We start from the raw sequence: 19,633 nt of genomic DNA, 5'->3' as shown, positions 1-19,633 counted from the left end.
TGCACATCCTCAGCTCTCAGTGCAGTAAGTGTGACACCTCACATTTTGGGAGGAATCAGCATGAAGGCAAAATAAAACCCCTTAACCAGAAATGCCAAGCCCAAACTTTTTCAGTGTTTTGAATAATATAAGTTTATGCAATTATGACTATTCCTCAGGCATGCCTGTGTTTGCCTCCAGATCCATTTTCAGGGATTGAGGACAGGAATAGAGCATCATCAAGCTCATGGGAAACAGGAGATCACAGAAAAATGTTGTTTTGTAATTGTTCTCAGCCAGTTGTGCAAACCTAAGCAGTTCAGATAGTTTGGAAATATTTCCATTCTCTCTCACACTCACGTGAATCAAACTAAGCTCTGGCTTTTCTGGTGTCTACCCACATTCTCTAAATGAGGGTAGCACTCTTTATTTACTTGAAATTTGTGACCAGTTAATCTCTCCCTGTCTCTTTTTCAATTAAAAAAAATCAAATTAAGTAATTAAGGGAACACAAAGCAATTTAAAGAAAAGCTTTTCAAAGTGTAAAGGGGATTTTGATACCCACACTCTCCCAATAGTCAGTGGATCTTTTTTTGGCCTGGAATGCAACTCCCCATTGTGCCTTTGGAAGGTGCACAAAAAATGTGCAGATGATTACAGTGATGGGTCTATTAATTGATAGCATCTGGATTTTATGATATTTAATCAATGTCTGAGTTCTGACTTCAAAAGCAGTTTTAATTATCTCACTCCTCTCTGCTCAATGCTCCCAAACCTGTCGTCTTCAATATGCAAATATAATTTGTGAGTCTGACAGGGCTACCAGTCTCATTACATTGCATCATGGAAATTAGAAATGAATCAATAAACAGAGAGGCAAAGTCCTGATCAGGTCCCTCCATCCACACTTGTGGAATTCTTCACGTTTTACCCCTAATCCCATGTCTGATCAAAATTAAATGTCTCCAGGGTCAGGAATGCCTCTGCTTCCTTTTGGTATTTAGTCACATCTCAGAAAAGCTGATATTTTGTGTCTATGTGTCTTATCTTCATCCTCTGTACACTTTGTGCTGTTTAATCCCGAAGAAATAATTCAGCACATGTTTCATGTGGTGGGGCAGATCCTTAATGGAGGAGAAATGCTGGCATGGCCCAAAGTTACAGATTAAATCCCCTTCTTGGCATATTCATTTTTACTGTGTCTTCCAGCATAATTTCAACGTGGAATTTTCCTGACATAAATCCCACAGGTTTCCCTCTTCCCCTCCACACCACACTGCGTAGCTCTGTGTTTTGGTAAATCTCATCTATTAATAGTTGCCCTCTGTGGCTATAAAAAAATACCTCAGTAGTCAAAAGGCAGCCCTTGCTAGGGAGCAGCTGTGGATGCCTGAACACACGCAGGACCCGGCATCACACAGCAAAGCCCTTTCTTGGCTCTGTGTCAGAGCAAACCCATTAAATATGGCCATGGAAAGCTAATGGAAAAGGAGCCCCTTCCCTGCAAGAGAGAGAGAGAGACTGGCTCCAGCACTAGGCTGGAGAGCATCAGGGTATTTCCATTTTCTCACTGACATTTTCTTTTTCCTTTTTTAACTCAGCAAACCCCCTCCCGTGTCTTCCTCACTTCACCCTTCTGCCAAGTCCCAATAAAATCCTGCACTTAAAGAAATAGGACAAAGACGTCATCGCAGCGAGTAGCAAAGGTTTCAGGGTAAATTTTAAGGTCTAGTCTACCTTTTTTTTTTGTTTGATTGATTTAACTGATTAAAGCATTTCTGCTCTTCCTGTGCTTTCAGCAGCATCCTGGGTAACTCAGGGGAAATTCAAACCAACCAGCTGTGATCTGTATTACAAAGTTGAGGCTGGAAACACAACACAAGGATGTTGATGGGGCCATACTGGAGAGGGTGAAGGGAGAGGAATATCGTCTCCTGCTGATGTGACAAAGTGCTTTTATGTGTTGGAATGAGAGATACTCAGCTTAGCAGAAGACACAGAGAATTGCTCCTCCTATCTGGTGCTGCAGGGTACCCGTCCCAGCATGGAGCTGCTGGTGGGTGACAAAGGACCCTGTGGCAGGACTTTCCCCCAGATTTCAACTTGAATTTTCATTTGCATGAATTAAAGTTGTTGAAAATCCTCAAGAACTTCTGAATTTCAGGGTTATCCACACAAAATGTACAATGCCACAGCGATGGGAAGGGAAGGGAAGGGAAGGGAGGCTGGGGCTCTCCACACTCCCAGCATACCCAGCCTGAAAGGAACTCACAAGCCCAATGCCACATAAATTCAGTATTTTGCCAATTTCCCTGTTGACATCTTGCTAAGATAAATTTTCCTTGCAAAGCTGATGGGAGTGATTTGAAAAACCCAGAGAGTCTTGAGCTGGGAAAACTGACTGCCACAGCGTCTCAGTGAAGCCCACAATTTATTGACACAACAAGGTTATAGAATGAGAAGCAAATTTATTCTGTATTATCTACCGGCAATGTAGCTCCAAAGATGCATTTTGAGGCAGCAGAAAGAATTTTATTCTCCAAAGCCTTGTAACTCAAGCCTGCTGAAGCTGCCCTCACACAAATCAGCGATGACACATCTTTTCAACATCTAGGGCCAAAATTATTTTTAAAAGCATTGCAGGTAATTGCCACTGCTCTTATTCCAAACCACTGCTGTTTCCACTCTTTTACCATCACTGATGTAACCAACAAGTGTCAACAGCAAACATGGCCTGCTTCTGCAATGACTGAATTCATGGAAATAGTGCCTTTCACAACAAGCAGCTCACCCCTATCAATGGCCATGACCAGATCTTTAACTGCAATTTACAGGAGACGTTCTATATTTCCAAGGTTTCTTATATACTACTCAAACATCTGGGTACCTTCTAAAATAATTGGTCTGCAAGGTGTGGATTTTATTGATCTTTTTCACTGGGGTGGATTGGCCACAAGAGTCTTTAAAACAATGGTAGGAAAAAAATATGCTGAAGCTAGTTCTCCTGAAGAATTTCAGAAAGATCAAATTAGGCCAAACCCTCTAATTTTGGTTTCAGTGGGGTCCCTTTTTAGTAGGGGTCCTTCTAGCAGGGTCTCTCCTTTAAAAGAGAAAGGAAATTAAAAATGAAAAACAGCACTGGGGAGAAGTTAAGCATGTACTTTCAAACTCACACATGCCAGGAAATTCAGAGTTAAAGGTGAAACTCCACCCTAAAGAGTTCCATATTGGAGATATTTCAGTGAACAAACGTAACATATTCTGAAATACAAAGACCCAGTAGGGTGCACTAGGTATGGAGTTTCAGCCTTCACTCCAAATTTCCTGGCTTTTTGGAGGTTTATTAGAGTTTCATACCTCAAGCATTTAAGTACTCCAAGAAGTTTCCTCAGTGCAGCTCACCCTGATCCTTTTGGAAGCTGAGAGCAAGCACTGTGATGGTGTAGCCACCCATCCATTATTAATGAACCCAAAAACAACTTCTTGCAAATTTATGGTAATTTGGAGTGCTGAAATTACATGCAAACTAGGTAGTCTCAGTTGAGTTACCCTGAGAAACTTCAAAATTGCAAATCTACTCTGAACCAAACAGAAGGACAGGGTTTCATTGACCCCAGCAGAGCACATGCTCCTAATCTTCCTCCACAGTATGTGGGTGCTGGAACTCTGCTCCAGCTGCCATGGAGCAATCTCACAATTGCTTCTGACAGCAGTGGTGTTTGTATTCCTGGTCTAAACACTCTGCCATGTCATGGGGTGTGGATATGCCCATCCTACTTCTCAATGAATCTGCCTCTAAGGGAGGAAGCATGACAGTGGCTATCAGCATCACACTTTTTTACTGCACATCTTTCACAAACACCTTGCAAATGTTGAAGTGGTTCCTGCATATCTCTGTAGCCCTGACAGGTCTGTTTGAGGCTGTGTGTCACTGCATCCCCTCAGAGCTCTACAGAAATTATGATCAGCATCTCTTTGAAGCCCCTCCATCCTTATCAAATCACCCACAAACAAAGTTTTAGGAGTATATGATGATGCCAATGGGTGTCTTGACCTACATCACGTATAGTGTGAAATTGGCCTCACCAGTCACTCTGCACAAGTGTGTCTTCATGGTGGGCAGGTACAAAAGTGATGGGACAGCTCCACACTGTCCTGATCCTGGGGTGTTTGAGGGACAATTAATTCACTTCAGTTAAGAGAAAATAAACCCACTCAGTTTCCCCAGCCTCTGCAGAAAAAAGCCCAGCTGAAATACTCTTTGCCCAGGTCTAGCAATCCATGAGAGGCAAAGTCAAATGCACCCTGTTTGTGGGTGCTGTAAATGGAACACAGTGGAGGTGGCTGCTCTGCATTTCCCCAAGGGGCAGCTATTGCTTGCAAGAATTGGGCTTAAATCCCTGTCAGAAAAGAAGTCTGAGAGATAGAAAGGAAATTGCAAATGTAAGCATTGCACCTGGTTAAGCTTGCCTCAGAATTGAACTATGCATCTTTTTCAGTGTGAAAGGTGCATCCTGAATTTACACAGGAGGTTCAGCTGACATTAATTAAAAGTGCAAAGGTCACCCCACAACCAGAGCTGAAGGGAGGTTGTACACCAATGGCTATGGGAGAAAACCAGGGGGATTAATACAAGGCCCCACAGCATTGAAAGAGGACTGTTAGACACGATCAAACTGTGGGTCTGTGTGAGGGATGCTACAATTTGAATTGATCAGCAAAGAGAATAAACCAGCTCATACCCATGGCCACCATTGCACATCGTGGAATGGGATGAGCTCCACCTCATTTGCTTAACCAGAGGCTGGTAAGGTGTTACTGGAAAGCATCCATGGGGCAGCTGATCCTAGAGGATGTGGTGCTACCCAGCAGCAAGGGGTAAATTCAATCCCTGTCAAATCTGCAGACTCTGCACTTGCAAATCTTCCACGTGATGTTTCAGAGACAAACAGGTCTGCATCAGCACTGGGGGTATAAAAATACTTTAATCTGTTGTCTCCCACAAGGATTGTTAATGATCTCTGATAGTTTACTCCATAGATTTTATAGACCCCCTTCATCCCAAGCATCCTGCAGTTTGACCAGACAGTGATCTTTTTCCTTAATGGATAACATCCATGAAAGAAACCATGAGTTCTATGAGTCTTGACGAAAAAATGCTTCTTGAAAAAAGCTGTTGGAAAAGTTGACTGTGGGTCAAGCTAAATTGAGCAAACTCCTACTGTTTCTAGGGTGTGGAATCGTATAGAAATAGTTTCTTTAGCACTGCAGTCCTGTCTGTATCAGAATTCAATACTAGACTTATAAATGTCAGTTGCTAGCATGGGAACAGATGCAACTCCTCCCAGCTGATTAACATCCCTGACATCTGGAACAGAGGACAGAATAAACAGAGAGAACAGAGGATTTCCTGTTGGGACTTGGCTTTTGGGTGACAACTACCAAGATACAGCAGCTCCATCCTTGACAGTATTACTCTTCGCCTCCTAAACAGCCCTGGAGCTGCTAATTAAAGAACTGGACATTTAATACTGAATCCCTAGACAAAAACTCAGGTATTTGCTACATGTCTGTCTGATACCTATGTGAATGCAGGCATCCTTGATGTCAAGAGCTGCACAATGGTCTCTTCGAGGCAGGGGATTAAGTTCTCAAGCTCCCGGAACTGAAGAGCTTTGAAGAATTTCTTCTGTTCTTTTTAGTGTTTAGGATTAAGTGGAAATTAGTGTTTTATTGGGAATCAAGGAGTGTTTCTTACAACTTCAGCTCCTGGAAAAGGGCATTCAGTGTGCCTCCCTCCTCCAGAGTAAGCTGACCATATTTTTCAAGTACATGTCATGAAGAGAATTCCAGCAGAAGAGAAGGAAAAGAGGTTGAGTGGTACTCCGTGGAAGAGCCCTGAAGTGCAGCTCTGTCACCTGAGGCTGAGGCTGCCTTGGGCTATGGATTAGCCACCACCTCCTCCTCCTAATGCTACTGCTTTGGCCCACATGCCTAGCCCAGTGTGCTCACACACAGCTCTGTCACACCCACTGCTGCTCAAAACCACTATGGAAATTCCTACAAATGGGTCAGGCATGTATTTTAAGTCTAATTTATGTATGCCTAGAATGTGGTGTGACACGATATGAACAGAGCTGAACTGTCCAATACAAGTGCTAGAAAAGGACACAGGCTCCAGCTCTCAGGGAGGGCTGGAACTGGATGATCTTTAAGGTTCCTTCCAACCCAAATCATTCTGTGGTTCTGTGATTCCTTGGTTTGGTGCCAACCTGAGTTTGCTGCAAATGGACCAGAGCTTGTACAGCTCATTCTGCTCCTCCTTTAGGCAGAAATGAAGGGCTGTGAGCCTTTGGGGCACACATGTGGAAGTTGAGAAAGTCTGTCCCCAGGTTAGCTATTCTGGGGTGATTTCCAGCAAGTACTTGGTAGGCCATATGGATCGAGGGAGCTTGAAGAGACTCCAGTACTTTTACTGCTTCAGGAATTTCATCAACGTTTTCCTAAGAAGGCACCGAGGGGAATGCTTCCTTATCTGTCCATGGAATCCTGTGGTAAAGACTGATGTACAAGCCCAATATTACACAAAAGGAACGTCTCAGTTAACCATAAGATGGTGCAAGAACTCACCACATCAAATGGCATTTACCGAGCATGATTTCCTATGATCCCTTGCTGCTTCTTTCAAGTTCTTTGAAAAGCAGCCATGGTAGGTGTCATGAGCTCAAAGTCTTCCCTGTTTTGTAACCAGCAATATACCAAATAACACAAAGAATGAGTCTTTCTGGCAAGGGTGTTTATTCTTGCTCCTTCCCTTTGTATTGGGCCAAACTGTATGATCTTAGCATGTTCTAATTTCCCGGAATTGCAGAAAAGCAGAACAATATTTGTAAACCTTCTGCTGGGACAAAATACATTTTGTCCCACTCTCATGAAATTAATGAAAAGAAGTGAGGCAGATATTCTTGGATAAAGCCTGCTGTGTGGCTAATGATAACCAGTCCTTTGTTTTTTCCCTGCAGGCTATTAAAAAAGAGGAGAGATGATCTAGTTGGTACCACAATGTTTACAGCTTTTCTGCTGAGCAGCTCTGAGAGCAGAATTCCCATTCTTACTGCTGTCCCTCTGACAAACTTAAATCTCTACCACCTCACTATGGCATGGAACATCAGCTTTTTGGAGTTAAATATTTTTGGAGAGGTGCCACAAAGACAGGCAGGAAACAGAAAAGAAACCTACCAGCTGTGCTGCTGGGATCAGCTCTGAAGTCACCACAGTTTTACCACCACAGTGACTGAATGACACCATCAAAGTACCTGAGCCCTTTGTCCCCAGTGCCCATAAGGATCACAAGATTATTGTAACACAGATCAGAGGTGTCTTGGAATTGTTTCAGTGGTATCACTTAGTCACAAATCACCCACAGTGTTTTTTGTATCAAGGCTCAGAGCAACTCTGTCCTAGGATGGAGCTTCATGGACTGAGACTCATAATAAGAAGGAAAGTGGCTGGGAACAGATAAATAATCTTTTGCGGATAAAGAGGCACTGAGGAGGGTTCCTGTTTATTACAGCATCAATCAAACATCAGCACTTCTTGGTCGGTTCCAGAGGACAGAAGTATTCAATGAATAAGCTCTGCTTGGTGAACAGCTGGCTGCAACTGCTGACACTGAGGGTGTGAAGGAACAAAGCCCAATACCAAGGAAGACTCTGAAAAGTCTTTTTAAATAAAGTTCATGAAAATTTTTATTGGTACCACTTCATCTTTCTTTCCTCCCTTTCCTCACCAGATTGAAGGATCTTTGCCCTTTCTTCTGCTATTGTTGGACTGAACTTTGGTGGAGGAAATACCTGAAATGAGATGTGAGTTCTCCATGGCTGCAAGATCTTCACTGCTGTGGTGCAAGGTCTGCACTAGAGGGGACTGAGGACTCTTGGCCAATGAAAGCGATGACAAGAGGGGCTGGGGATGCAAAATGGGCCCAGATGGTGCCAACCAAATTTTTACTTTGTCACTAATTGACATGGAAATCTCTGTCTCAGGGGATGATGCTGACATCGATACCAAAGCCAAACGCAGGGTTTGAATCTTCACCCCTGTATTCAGTAAAGGCTTTGCTGCCAAAATCACTGCCCTAAACATGTATTTGTTAACCTAAATTCCCAAAGCAGTGTGAGTCAGGCATACAAACTTCAGTGATAAATCCACAGGCCTAACTGCTCTATCTTGCCTTACTGAGTACAAACACTCATCACAGAAGTGAGTTTGAGCTCAGCCAAAGCATATCAGCCACCAAATAAAGACTCCAGTGATATGGAATTTCTGCTACTGCCCTCTGTGGTTTCATTGCCCATGATCAATGCTGCAATACCATGTCTGTGCAAACATAAATAAATTAAATCTATCTGTAAAAAAACAAAAACAAAAACAAACAAACAAAAAAAACCTCTGGATTTTCTGAGGCTCTAGGCTGTGGAAGAGGATCTTCAGGCTTCCCCAGTGTTTCAGGTCAAGAGGAGGTTTTTCTCAAGTCAAAATGAACCTATAGAAGATCTGTGAGATCAAGTCCATGAGATCTAAGTCCTCCAGACAAGCTCAGCCAGGTGGTTGTCTCCAAATTGTATTATGCTGGTCACAGAAAAAGTGATAAAAGGGTACTATAAGATTAAAAATAATGTATTTTTTCCTAAAAATTGTATTAGTTGCTATAGCTAACACCTTGAGTTCTCAGAACTACAGTGTTAAAACAATCCAATTTGCATTATGCTTTTGATGATATTTGCTTAGTGGAGTTCTTCTCCATTTGAACAGCATTAAAAATTGGTATTTTTCCTTTCAATGTTTTCAAGCATTAATATTTAAAGAATTTCCTCATTTGAGCTTTGTTCACTGGTAAGTGACTGAAGTCAAACTGAGCTAGAAAGACTTTTTTAAACAACAACCTTGCGGGAGTAAAAAAAAAAAAAAAAAAAAGGCTTTTATTTCCAACTTAATTATGTGTATTTAAAGCTCCAGTAGAGCTGATAATGTTGTTTAAAAATTTCTCTCTATTAAGGAAGCTATAAATATAGCCTGAATTGCTGCAATGGAAGGAACTCCTGAAAAGCTTGTACTTTCCTTCTTTACCTGAACTATAGTATTGGGTATTCTGACCATTTAGAAGTTTCCCCTCTATGGTTCCATGAACTGCCCTAAAAAAGCTGTAACATGGAATGCAGATAACAGAATTTCAGCTTTAATTTTCATATTTTCTGTGCTTATACTTCTAACTCATTCACAAGAAACACCTTATTACTTAAACATACTAACTTATCTGAATCTGGAGTAATTGTAGGTACATGGTACCCACCTGATGCAAGTTATTTGACCATGCCACACCTCAAACTGCAGCCCAAGGAAGCCTGAGCTGAGGAGCTGAGGATTTTATGAGCTCACATCCACCCACAGAAACTGCCATGCAATGAAGTGGCATTACTCCTGTTCTCATTTATGTTTAAAAAGGGGCACAGAAGAGTTTCATTACCCACCAAGAGTGTGCAACAGGAATCTGGTACCCACCTCACTCCTCACAGCCCCCAGACTCAGCTGCCCCTCCACAGCAGTGCCCACAGAGAGCTGTACACAGCAGTAAGAGTATGGAGTTACCTACCTACCCTCAAAGTGCTACAGAATTAACGTCTACCTAAGAGTATTCATGTTCTGTTTCATGCCTGAGGGCCTTTTCCCTCTCCAAATACACATGAGCTTTCTGTGACATCCAATCCCCACTCCTCAGAGTCTGGAGTTAAAATAAACTTTGCACTGTTACAATATGCTGCTCATAGCCAACAACTAATGGGTCTCTCAAAATTGGCTGCTTCAGTCTTTAGCACAGATTTTCCTTAGCCTGGCTGGGAATACTAATTCAGGGGTAAGACATTGCTGAGACCATTACTGAGATTGCATTTGGAGAACTGCAATGTGAGCCAAATACTGAGAAGAAAAAAAAATTCATTAAACTCCAAAGCCCATAATAGCAACAATGAAAGGGTTCAACAGCCAGCAGGATGATCGATACCTAGACAGATATTCATCAATATGGTCATAAAAAGAAATTGCCTACCTGTAAGGAGAATATGGGTCAAAGCAGGTCTTGGTGACTTCTGTTATCTCTGGGTTGCAGCACTCCCCCCCATCGAAGTTGTACCTCTCGTAATTACAATCCATGTCACACACCCCGTTCTGCTTCTTCTTGTTGAAGAGCGTGTGGCGGACGTGCCGGCAGTCCCCGCCGTCGTACCCCGTCAGGGTGTGGTTGCACTCGGGGTCACAGTTCTCGTCCCCAATCTTGCTGATGTCACAGTTGGCCAGGATGAGCCGGTGGCGAAGGGAAGAATTCTTCACCTCCAGCACCTCCAGCTCCCAGGTGATGTTGTAGCGGCTGAAAGCTTCATTCAGGTGCTGGTGCTGGAACTCGATCTGCTGCTGGCTGACGGTGGGGTTCTGATGTTTGTCGTCGTACAGATTCACCACGCGGTAGCGCACGGTTTTGTTGCGGCGGAACCTGGGCAGTTTGTTGTAGCTGGCGATGACGTCCGTGTTGTCACACACTGTCTGCCCGCAGAGAGGAGGGTCCAGGCTGGTGTCCAGCAAATAGCCATGGTGGTAGCTGAACTTGGTCTGAGGGCTGCTGCCATCCTTCATGGGAGACCAGGTGCTTTTCACATTCAGTAAACTGTCTTGAAGAACAAGCTGAGGTAGGGGCGTGTCTTGCCTGTGAATCGCCTGCTCCATGTCCAACAAGATCTCCTTTTGAGACCGGGCTGTCCTCCAGAGGCTGAAGTGCTCCACGTAACCCCGATAGTTCTGGTTCAGGGCATTTCCTCCCAGCATGAGCACCTTGCACTTCAAGGTCAGCAGACTGAAGATGCTGCCCACTTGCTCTCCACTTGTGGCCACCTGGGCACCATTCACGTAGAGTCTCATCAGGCGCCCGTCGTAGGTGGCAGCCAGGTGCACCCACTGGTTGGGGAGGTAGCTGCGGTGTGCTGCAATGGTGGTGACTTTGCGAGCACGGTCCGTCTTCAGTGAGAAGAAATAGCGGGGGTCTCTGTTCCCCTGGTCACTGACGGTGTTAATCCCCAGGACCCAGCCTCGGTCACGGGAGGTGTAAGAACATTTGTCATACAGTCCTATGTGCCCCCAAAAGAGAAATATGAATAAATAAGGATGACAGAATGAAGGCGTCAGTCTTTAAATTGTGTAAATATATCTCTCTAAATGTATATACACACACTCACCTACATCTGTTAGATAGTTAGAGCACAAGGAAGACTTTAAATCATCTAGTGCACCAGTGTGGGAGGTCACGTCAAGACTTCCTATTAAAGGTAAAGATTTGCCAGTGACGTGTACAAATGGGATTCCCTTCTCTTGACCAAAGTCCAAAACTTTCCTGCAAATTCCTGTCAGGAAAACATTGGACTGTGCATTTGGTTCTTCCCTTCCCTCAAGCCATTCATCAGTGGATGAAAACAAAAACAGTCTTGAGAACCAATCCCTGCTGATGTCACTTATCCCTCATACCCCTGAACCATGTGTCTAATAAGGTTCAGAAGGGAAATAAATACAAAATCTAAATTCTGCACACTTTGAGAAACACTGAGCAGCTGCAGTCACCTTGTTAAATTCAAGCACGCAAATCCTACCGAGAGTGAATGGGATGTGTTCAGGCTGCCTTCAAAGTCATACCCATAAAATACCAATAAAAGCCACGGCATACACTGGTATACACCACACTGGGGAAGGGCAAGAAATACACACAGATGGACATCCCCAGAAAGATGGACATTCAGAAAGGTTCCTGTCCCCTCACAGGCACACTTCCTACCAACTCAATGCACTGCGGAAAGATTTCTCTCCCAAAGTGTAGATCCATGCTTAGAGCTCTCTCACCCAGCCCTCAGAGAGCTCCAGGCAGTGGACAGAGCCCAGTCCTCCCCAGTTTGGGACACAAGGCTCAGTGAGTTAAAGACAGACATTTCCAACCTTCAGTCCTCAAAGGCCAAGGGCTGCAGGGACACCCTCACCAAAAACAAAATCATTGGAGCTTTCAGCACCAAATGGCCTTTCTACTATCAGCACATAGAAAACAATCCTTCCCCAGAGCCTCCACTTCCAAAAGCCTAAAGGAAAATAATAAATCTCTGACAGTTCAGTCCTCGTGAAAAGACTAAATATCCCCTTACCTCACCCCTGCACCCTCACCCTCCCCTCACTACAACCAAATAACATCTTCTGCTTCTGACTAAGTTGCTCAAGAGCCATCTGTTAACAATCACTCATTAACAGTGCAGTCTTGTCTAGTATCAACAGAGCAAAGGTTACAGGAGCATTCACTGTATTTTTCCTCCCCTCTCCCAGCACCCACCTTCCCCCCTTCTCCTCACACCCTGCCCCTCTCCACCTCCTCCCCCTGTAAAAAAAATTCTTCTGATGGGAAAGTTAAAAACATTTAAACGGGCCTTTTTTCTGCACACTGGTATTTTGCTAGGGATTCTGAGCTCCCCCTTTTCCTGTTTCCTTTGGAAGAGAGATCCCAGAGTTCGGAAGGTAATGTGTTTATTCATCTGTAGGGTGCACTCAGTTCAAAACCTTTTCAAGACCAGCTTCTGGTTTATACTGCTACTTCTGATCATGAGAAAGGAGAGGAGGAGAACCAGGCAAGAAAAAAACAAATGTGCAAAAAAAAAAAAAACCAACAAAAAAGACATTTTCTGGGATGGGTATTTACCCGAGGAACTTGTGATACGAAACCCAAAGCTACCAATAACCTCTGGAATCTGTTTTTGAAGCATTTTAAAGTTTTTCTTTAGTAAATAAATGCTTTTACATAGCATTCATTTTCAGATGGATGAAAGCCCATAAAAGTCTGTATTTTTATGCATCTCAAATGAAGGTATTGTCCAGTGATAGTGGGTGGATAACACTGCAATGAATAAGAAGGCAGCTGGCAAGACAAGTCCCTCTCCCAAATAAGTCATAAAAATCTCAGCTTATTGTAATAAGACCATTAGAGCTGATCAGGCATTTTGTAAGAGAGTTTTTGCCTGCCAGGAAATGCCAGCATGGTGAGAGAAGAAAAAGTGATGCAGAAATGGGCTTGTCTCAACAAATCCCTCTGAGAATCTGCATGTCTTCAACATGGCCAGGGGAACCCCAGGGACTCCCTGGGCTGTTTTGACTGAGGCACAGAAGAACAACTCATCCCTGCCACAATCCTCACCACCTCCAGGCTCATTTGCCATCTCCAGTGACCAAATCCTCCAGGTCTGTGGATCACAAAGCAGCTGCACCTAAGCTTCCCCACCTGTTTCTTCAGGCACCCAAGATCCCCACGGTTGGATGGACAGCTGGAAGTCCTGGAACAGGTCTCCAGTTCCAGGAAAGTCCACCATACGGTCTTTAAGGGTCAAGAGTTTTTGCTCTTTACACTGACTGGGGCTAGAAATATTCCACCAAAGAACTGATAAATTATTGTGGGATAGAAATCCAGTTTCCCAGGAAGCATTTAAAGAATATCTTCCTCTCTCTGAAGTGCTGCCTGATGCTGGTGATTGACCTCAGCTGAGCATGAGGAGCTGCTGGAGGAATACTACAGAATAGTAGCAATCCTCCCTTGCCTTTGAGCCTTTAAACCCTGATGTGATGCAACGTGTCTTGAGTTGGGCTCAAACAGCTGCCATCAATTCAAGATTTACAGGGAGCCAAAGAAGGACAGGAAAAGAAAAAAATCCAGTGACAATAGGGACATCACTGAACACATCAGTGTGAAAGCTGATGAACTAAAACACTCTACTATTCCAGTTCCTTGCATTTTCTAGTTTAGGGCAAAGGTCATTACTGAATCCTTATGCCACGTACAGTATTATTTTCTCAAACTTTTACTATTGCAGACATCCAACTCTTGATGAAAAAATGGATTGAGCACAAGCCTTTCAACAGCAAAAGTTTGTTTTATTCTTAAGAGAAAGGAAAAAAATTTTAAAAAGGGACAAGAAACTCACACTCCCTTGTGCTGGGATTAGAAACCCAACTCCCTTGCAAGTTGTACCAGTTCTTTATGACCCTCTTTTGCTTGAATGCTTCACCTATTTTCCCAATCCTTCACTTTACTTTTGGCTTTGGACTGAGGATCCTCCGGCTAAGGGAGTGTCACTTTTCCGTTTTGTCCCCAGCACAATGAAACTAATTTCAGCTGGGACACTGGATGTCATAATAAAAGAATTTATTACTTCTTCTATGACAACTAATAAGGGCAAAGCTATTGGAAGAGGGACATGTGAAATAATTGCCAGAACTTCTGAAAACTGAATAATTTGATGTTTTCACAATTTATTTCAATTTAGTAAAAGGTTCCATAGCCGTGAGTTATTTCTCAGACATAATTAAGAACATTTTAAACAAGAAGAGGCCTCTTTTACCCCAAACAAGGCTGGTTTTGAGCAAAATCACCCCACATAATGGTCGACACTTCAAATTTCAAGTTAGCTGTGACCACAACCAACATTTACACGAAAAACATACAGAGTTTAAATTCTCATTTACACTGAAAATTCTTTACAATAATGCAGTAAAGGACATTTTTAGCTACTTAATATCTCTTTACCAACCAAAGAGGCCTCATGGTAAATGAGACACAGCCAATGACTGAAAAACCACAATTTGGCGAATGTGCCTGAAGTTTCTGAGCCAAGAAATGGTGTGAAATAAAACTGATGTTTGTTTTCCCCACAGAAATTAGATTAAAAAAATATGTACAAGTTTCATACAGCAGCAAACAGTTTTCTTCACTTCTGCTTGCCCTGAGTTGCTAGAAAGGGATGGAGCTCCAGCTGAGGAGAACACTGACAGCCCTTCTTACTCTTTAGTCTGAATGATTTTTTCCTTCTAAAGCTCTTGTTCCTGAAGCCCAAGGGACTGAAATGGAATTTTGTATTTAATTAAAAAGAAAAAAAGAAAAAAAGAAAAAAAGAAAAAAAGAAAAAAAGAAAAAAAGAAGAGGTGCTAGTTCAGCTTTCCAGCAAGAGGCTCTGGAAGCCTCCCTTCCCCACAAAGGAGTGAGTCACTTCTTGGAGGACTTTGGAGAAGTGCACAAACAGAGGAAGATGCCACATTCCTTTATACTTGGCCAGAGACAGACTTCAATGGCCCACAAGGCTTCTTCCAGTCCTATGATGTTTGTCCCTTATAGGAAAAGTAAATTCCTAGGCATCAAAAGAGTGAGGAAAGCTGGATAATTCAACTCCAGCAACTCAAAGCCAAAAGCCAAACATGGAAAATGAGAAAGACAATCTCCCTCTTTCCTTTTACAAGCAAAATCTCAGTTCTTCGGCTACTGACCCACAATAGCTCCACCATCACTGTCCATCTGACCTCTTCCAGGACGCCCTAACCAATACCAGCATTTATGACCCCCTTCATTTTCTTTTTCCGGACTTTTCTGGTCATTTAAATAGAGCCACATCCTTACATGGGCTCTGTGCACTGGGCAGGGTTTGGCAGCATGAGCACAGCACGGAACATCAGCTGCTGAACTTGTGGGAGACAGCCCTGGGTGAGGACAGGAGACATTGCTGCAACTGGGATGGGAGCAGAGGAACAGGAACTCACAGCTGGCGGCTGCTGGAGCCAGCAGCAGCCCTCTGTGGGCAGAGTTTGACAGAAGAGAGGTTGTAGTAGCCCATACAAGCTGTTGTAACCCACTGTAATGCTATAAATAACATCCTCCAGGGCCTCCTTCTCTCACTTCAGTGCCATTTCTTGTGTCTGGATAACAGCAATCTTTGCAGCAACCAACCCAGCCATAGAATGAACTAAGAATTTCATCCTTCACGCAGGAAAAGTTTCCTGTCTTTGCTGAGCAATGGGAAGTGGGGGGAGAAGGAGAGGAGGAAAGGCAAGAGTAAAACTAAAAAAACCCCTTGTTATGGTTTCATTTCCAGGAGGGAGAGGTGGGGGAAGGGGAAAAGGGAGCTCAGTGTGACTTTGAACACATCAGGTGCTGCAGAGCCGTCAGAGCCACACAAGGCAGAACAGAAAACAGTGCCCTGCACTTCTGAAAGTTGGCCGTGCCTGTTTTGCTGGGAGACTCCAACCAGAGGTGACAGGACTCAGTTATGAAAGGGGAATTTAGGTCAACAATCAAAGCTGCAGTCAGGGGGCCCAAGAACAGGGAGCTAAAGGTTGGGGCTGTTTTTTTCTTTAGCATGCTTTAATCGTTCAGTATCAAAGCGCAGAAGAACGCTTGAAAGAGCAAATATTCTACAGGAACCTATAGAAAGCTTTTATCTGTCCAGAGGAAAATAATTAAAACCGACAGATTTGGGTTAAGTATCCCCATGTTCCATGCAATTGGATAAGTCAGTGAAGATCCACTGGAGCAGTTCTTGAGTTCTGCACTGGATATTTCATGGTGTGACGTTGAACCCAATATAGTTTTACAAAGGGGAGAAATAATCTCTCCTTTCCTTTGCTGTGCTTCCCCCAGTCCCACTTCCTTCCACAACAGTTAAATAATTCAAAGTCCAGAGTACTTAAGGCAACATCTCTGTCTATACCATTTCCAACACAGCTAAGAGGCCTCCTGAGGTCACCCCCTGAGACAAGGAGTGGTTCAAGAAAACCACCTAAGGCTTGCTCAGGTGGCAACATACTACTTAAAGAGCAAAAAGGGGATGTTTGCTGCTGCTATCAATCTAGCTGAATTCACGCCAGGCTTTACAAGCTATGCCAGAGGATTCAGACCTGAGAGAAGGACGGAGTTCTTTTTGTTCTGATGTGAAAGACAAGAACTTCATCATATAGAAATACAGAGTGTAATACAGCCATGCCTAATTAAGATTGAGAATTTAGCCCAAGGCTCTTTAAAATCAAAATCTTTATATCAGTGTAATTTAGCATCACGTTAAGCATACATTGTGTACTGTTTCTCAAATTCCCAGTCACTCATTTGCTCAATGAGATACCTTGAAGTCTGAAAACAGGGAGGTGAGAACAACTACAGCAGCAAGACATGAATTTATAGCGGCTGGTTAGTTATGAACATTACATAAATCCTTCCCTGTTGATAACAAAATCATGTGGGCTGCAAGAGAGCAGCCACTGGCATGGACAATCATATTAGTGACACTCCAATGAGCCTATTGTGGGAATACACCACTAACAGTATAGAAGAGCTTACTGCAAATACATCTGGTAGGCTGAGCTTAGTGAGAAATTACAGATTGTGAGGGTTTTGAGGTGTAAGTGAACACACAGCACAGGGCAGAGAAGGAGCTGAGTCCTTGCAATGTTACAACAGGGCCAGCTCAGGCCTGGGTATGGCTTTTCCAAGGGCTCCTTCATCTACAGGTTCAATGTAAACAAGGGTTATTGGGAAGGTTTGCTCCTTATCTAGATCTCCTAAAGCATTTCACAATAAAGCTGCAGGACCAGTGGAGACTCATGCTTGGTGAATAAACTGTTTATGATCTAATAACCAGCTTTAGGCAGCCTTTTAGATGGACAGAAAAATGCACATCCTTCACAAGGGTCAAACTTCAGTCCCCACTAGGAAGTCTGGGATCATAGGAACATTCCAAACAAGGGTAAGGATATTGTAATACCTGCAAAACTATTTATTTCTCCTGCCTTGTTCTGAGAAATAACTGAATATTTTTGGATAAAGATTGGAAAAACAGTATATGTCCATGTTATCAGAGATGATTTTAACACACACAGGCATAGGAGCAGTGAAAATAGTAGAGACAGGCTTCTCTTGGATCCTGCTTAAAGTCAACTCTGATGTTCCATCAGGGAATCATTGCTGTATGTCACAAATATGGGAGACTTTGCATATAGCTTGATTTAGACAAGAATTCGGGATTTTGGCTACCAATTTAGACACTCTCGTGTTGCCCTATTAAAAAGCTGAGTTTAGTGTTTATGAAAACCCAGATAACCTTCAAATATCAGGAAATGGAAAGCACTGAGTAAGTTTGTTGGTTTGGCTGAAAGGGATCATCACACACCTCTGAACTCCCAGGCTTATCTCTGCTCACTGCCCAGCAGAACCAGATTACAAATTAACCCTCCCATTGTACCTGAGGCAGCTGATTCACCTCCCTAGAGATCCAGCATTAGCACCATTCCCACTTGAAAAGCAAGTGTTGCAAAACACATGGACACACATCAGGAGGAACACATGGAAACCATTCATCTTTCACAGACACATGCACAGCACACACAAACCTGAGAAAAAGGACATGAAGATAAAGGCACAGCAGCAGAAGAGTCACTGGACTCACACAGATGAAGGTACCCAGGAATGCTTGGTGGAACACGAGTCACCTCTGCTTCCACATCTCCTCTTCCTCCCTGTGCTGTTTGCCAAACAGTGATTAACTATCAAAGCTCTACAGAGAAATTTACTCTTGCTCACACTGAGTGGCTTTCCTCCCCTTTGTAAGAGTTAATGCTTGACAGCAACCACAGAGTATCTTCTGTGGAAAGAACAGACACGTAATACCATAACTTCCAAGCAATCTAAATGATAAAGAGATATTTCTGGGCTCCTTTTAGAAAACAGCAGAGAGAATTGATCATAAACTGGGTCAAGATAGGTCAGCATACCTCAGAGCAGATCAGATGGCCAGAGCATCCCAGGAGGAAATATCCTCCTGGAAGGATTATTAGGGGCACATCTGTGCCATCAGATGACCGTGCACAATACCCATCAGCTCACGGGGAGTTCAATATGGCATTTCCTTTCAAAACGTGCTTTGTGTCTGACAAGCAGTGCAAGTCAATCAGCTGTGGCAGCGCCCGAGCCCGGAGCAGGGCTGGAAAAGTGCCCGACACGTTGCCCTGGACAGCCACAAACACAGGACTGGGAGAAGCGGAGCCTTGCACACGAGGTGCCTTGTGGTGCTCATCAAAACACACAGCCAGGATTAAAGGGGGGACAACAACACAGCTTGTTTTGCCTTTTAGAATTCCCTTGTCTCTGACCTTTACAGCAGCTTTAGGGCAGTGCTGGAACCAGCTGAGCAGTTACTACTCCCAGCTGCAGCCAGGAGAGCTTTTACACCATTGCACAATGCATGTGTGTTTGCAGGGGGGAGGTTAGGGCTGGAGAACAAAGGAGGAAATCTAGTGGCACCTAAATCAAACATTATGATCAATGAGGGAGTGGGAAGAGAACCTGGGGAGCAGGGACAACCTTACAACCTTTCCAGGATCAGACAGATGGCCAACATCCACATTATTACAGAAACAAAACAAAAACAAAAAATTCCATGAATGCAAACTAGGGCACCCTGCGAGGAGACTGTAAAAATCACATCATGATAGCTTAGACTTGTCTTTGTAATTGAGGGGCATTTCCACATGAAACAGTTCTAGTTATTTAATTGGATTTTGAGAACATTCTTGGGCAGACACTTTGTGAGTGCAAAACTGAGTAGTTTCAGTGCATTTACGCTGATTTATACCCTGCAAGGACTTTGCCTTGTGAAAATTAAATATCTTATTGTAAAAATATCTTAGATCTTATCCAGACTCAAATATCTTATTGCATCTGGCTTTCCCATACGACTGCATCTTTCCTGTACTAATAGAAACAACTGAGGCA

The 19,633-nt window shown here is 43.4% G+C and overlaps 1 protein-coding gene across 1 annotated transcript in view; it reads right to left on the bottom strand.

Moving 5' to 3' along the window:
• Nucleotides 1-19,633, bottom strand: part of PAPPA (pappalysin 1) — a 174,957-nt gene that overhangs the window by 137,347 nt on the left and 17,977 nt on the right. The window contains exon 2 of the mRNA XM_041474999.1: nt 10,085-11,153. Within this exon, the coding sequence (XP_041330933.1) occupies nt 10,085-11,153 (1,069 nt within the window). The remainder of the gene's footprint in view (nt 1-10,084; nt 11,154-19,633) is intronic.

The sequence above is a fragment of the Pyrgilauda ruficollis genome, unplaced genomic scaffold, assembly GCF_017590135.1.
Source record: "Pyrgilauda ruficollis isolate IOZ18807 unplaced genomic scaffold, ASM1759013v1 scaffold34, whole genome shotgun sequence".
NCBI lineage: Eukaryota > Metazoa > Chordata > Aves > Passeriformes > Passeridae > Pyrgilauda > Pyrgilauda ruficollis.
Note: the sequence above shows the minus strand (reverse complement) of the source record. Positions and strands in the feature narration are given on the sequence as shown.